A 3,964-nucleotide genomic window follows, 5' to 3' on the forward strand; every position below is an offset into this window, starting at 1 on the left:
TGCTCGGATTGGGATGTCCAATGGAGATGATTGAGAGAGGCATCGGCGGCGACAGTGCGGTGTCCGATTTTGCGGCGTTTGTTGGGATTGGAATCAGCATCGGGTGAGGTAGTTTCGGGGTTATTGGTGGAAGGTTCTGGAGCGTTTATAATTGATTCGAGGGATGCCATGGAAATTGTTCTTGGTTTGAGGATAACGAAGGGGGAAGTATGAATGTATATATGAGAAGCGGAAGAAGTGGGAAGTGGGAACTGAATAAGAAATTAAGAATGGGGAGAGGGAGGGGGAGGAGGGAGGAGAAAAGAGTATAAAAGGAATTGAGGTGTCACGGGGAACCATGTGTTCTTCACTTACGCACATTTATTGCGCCCTCTTTCTCTTCTTTTTTCCCATTTTATTTATTTATTAGTTTAATTTCCATTTTTCCCTTTTTTTTTCTTTTAATATTCAATAGAACTATATAACTTAGTACTTATCCAACCTATTTTGGTAGAACTATACTCATTTAAAAAATTCTATAAGAATAGGTTGCATAAGTAATAATGTAATATCCATAAATGAACGAAATTAATCTTATTCAAGAAAAATCAAATAAATTATTTTTAAATTTAAATTCTCTAAATTTTAAATTTTATTTTAGAGAATAAAGTGGCATCTCTCACTATTTATTTTATAAATAACACTAACAAAAAAATATAAAAAAATAATTCAAAAATAAAAGATCATATTTTATTTTTTTAAATAAATTTTAAAATTTTAAAAATTTAAATTTATTATTTTTAATCATAAAAATTTAGATAAACTTATTTATGAATAAAACTAATCTTTATTTACTTTAACCACATAAAAAGTTATATTTTTAGGTATTTAATTTTGTTTATTTATTAAAGTACATTTATTAATATTCAAAATTTTCATAAACAAAAATAAAATTTTATTCTTGGATATATTAAAGGAATTTAAATTTTTATTTTATTTTATTTAGGAGAGTACGAAACAATTTTACATTACAAATAAATAGAAAAATAAAATATTATTTGAGTTCCTAATATTTTTATCAAGTTCACATACATGATCATTCTCCTCACATGGTAACACTTCTATGTTTATTTGGCTACCTTCCCTGACCCAAACCTCTGAACCTAGCACCTTTACCAACTCAACATCGTTAAATCGAGACACATGACTCTTCACATTATCGTCCACCCAACAACAAGGGTCACTCTCATCAATTACTACTTTTTCCTTTTCCATTGGCCTAATGCTAAGAAGAACTCAGGAAGCAAACAAAAAAAGAGACCAAGGTTCACTTTTTTTACTCATTTTGGGGACAAAAGAGAGTTAAATTTTTTTTCTTCGAAACTTCCACAAGTATCCACTTGGGAAAAAGAATACCCTTTAAGACCATGGTGGAAAACCAAATGGTTGTGTACAATCAAACATTTTTAATCTAAACCCCCGATTTCATATCCTTCAAAAAATACATTAATCAAATGCTCAGGAGTTCACAAAACTCATTCCACGTGTCATATCAATCAATTCATAATGGGCGCATGAAACTAGGTAACATTTTCATATATTAAAAATAAATAACAAACTTTTTAGATTTTCTAAAGGTACTAAGTCGAGTTTGGGACTGGGACACTCTATTACACACCACAAGACATGGCCGAGGTATACAAATAACAAAGCTCGACCTGCTTCCTTCAAGACAGGTCATGTTTGGGGGCTATATATGATGTGTACATCATACCTTGGCCACAAAACGCAATAACCTCGAACAAGTAAGGTCCAAATCAAATAGCAAATACGATTAGTAAAATGGTATAATCCCAAAACTCACACAGTGATGTGCACGGAATCCACTGGAAATCTCAACAAAACTCAAGTTTAGCGCAACAAATTCTCACTCTATATAAGAAACGAAAAACAACGCACAGAGGACACATTCACACTCTCTACTTAACTTGTTCATCTTTTCTTTATTATTAAAATCAGATTTTGACTTGAGCGTTGGAATATCGTTTGCAAGTTTTTCACCCAAGAAATTCAACTGAAACCGACGTATAGTTCTCCCATGCTAGCAGCACACTATTTTCTGGAGTCATTATAGTTCGACCAGACTTTCACGAACGGAACAATTACTATCAACGTAAAAAACTAAAAAAGAAAAATAAATTGATTTATTTTGTTTGTGCTATTATTTTTTTTCTTCTAATTTTATTTTTTTCATAATTTTATGAGAAAAAAGCAAAACTAATAGAAATAAATAATTTTAATGTTTTATTTTTGTATAAATATATTAAAAAATAAAATATTATTTTAGTTTTTAACCTTTTAGTTAAGTTCTAATTTTATTTTTAATATTTAAAATATTTTATTTTTATTCTAAATATTTTATTTTGTTTTATTTTTTCTTTGGTTTAAATTAAAGTTTTTGTTTTAAATATTATTTTTTTCTATCATTATTTTCTTTTTTTTTTATTTTCTGTCATTTTTATTCTCAAATTACTATAATTACTACTATAATCACTATAATAATAATGTTTGTTGCTACTTAAAAATGAATTATACATGAGAAAAATATATCTTTGAAAAAAAATAATTTCGACCAAAAAACTAAAAATATAACGAAATAAAATATTTAAAATAAAAATAAAATATTTTGAATATTAAAAACAAATTTAAAAATTAATTCCTTAAAAAATACTTTATTTTAAATAGAACTAAGTGTTCAAATCATACTATGTAATTATCCATTATCATAATTATTACAGAAAAACTTCTATTAAAAAATTTACTAAAGTGCCAAAATCAAATTAATTAATTATTCACAGTCACACCTTTCTACCGTGATTTCTCATCTTTTTTGGATTTTCATTATCTGACAACATAAAGTTGGGTATGTACATACAGGTTATAATAAAAAAATATATATATTTATGCTATTTTTAATTTATAAATTTTCAATTTTTATAATATAATTTTTTTATTTTTTTCAACTTCTTATAACCATTTTTAATACAAAAATCAAGTAGAAGAAACAAGAGAAATTCATCTAAATTTGGTGCAATAATGTTACTTTAAGTTATATTGTTAGTGACTAAAGATTATTATTAGTATTATTATTTTTAAGTAAATATAGCAAATTCAACACCTTGAAATTATTATGATTATTATTACTTTATTATTATTGTTATAGTTGATTATCAAACACACCCATGATAAAAAATAGTGATGATGTTGGGAGGAGAAGGTTAACTTTAATTTGAAGCTTATCCCAAAAGACACAATTAACTAAGCAGCTTCACATGTGAGGGTTTGACTAATTAAACGAAATGAAAGATTAAGTTATTAAACAAACAACTATGTGCCTCAAGTATAGTATCATTTTTTATCAACTAATTAAAATAAAAAAAAGAAAATAGAAAAAGAAAAAGATAGGGACCTCACATGGCATCAGCCATGAGGAGAAATTTTAGGTTTATTTGATTGGACAAGGTGGCTAGTGGACACACAAGTTGTCTCATTAATTTTATCGTATTCTTCCCCTGCAGTCCTAACTAATTGGTGATCCCTTTTTCTTTCAATTTTCAGCTCCTCAAACCCTACGTTTTTATTCTAAATTTCGGTTCAACAAACTTGTAAATTTTAATAGTCACGGGAGGCACAACATATATATTACTAATTAATTATTATTGAAGAATAACAAATTAAAGAGTCCCCTTTCAAAGCAAGTATCCAATTAATCACTATTATTTTTGTTCCTATTTCGGATGGATAAGATCACCAATGTTGCCTCAATCATCTTAACTTGCTTGCAAAGATAGAACATATATAAAGATAAAGAGGAGAGGGGAGAGAGAAAAAGAAAAATTTAACGAAAAGACAGATAAAATATTCGGTAATATTATTAGAAATATAATTAATGACTTAAAAATATTTTATTAAATTTAACATTTTA

At 27.1% G+C, this 3,964-nt stretch overlaps 1 protein-coding gene across 1 annotated transcript in view; it reads right to left on the bottom strand.

The window, feature by feature from the left end:
• LOC107465172 (transcription factor bHLH149) overlaps positions 1-357 on the bottom strand; it is a gene marked incomplete in the record, with an annotated part of 964 nt that extends 607 nt beyond the window's left edge. The window contains 1 exon segment of the mRNA XM_016084166.3: positions 1-357. Coding sequence (XP_015939652.1) covers positions 1-170 — 170 coding nt within the window.
• Positions 358-3,964: the final 3,607 nt, after the last annotated feature.

The sequence above is a fragment of the Arachis duranensis genome, chromosome 9 (genome assembly GCF_000817695.3).
Source record: "Arachis duranensis cultivar V14167 chromosome 9, aradu.V14167.gnm2.J7QH, whole genome shotgun sequence".
NCBI lineage: Eukaryota > Viridiplantae > Streptophyta > Magnoliopsida > Fabales > Fabaceae > Arachis > Arachis duranensis.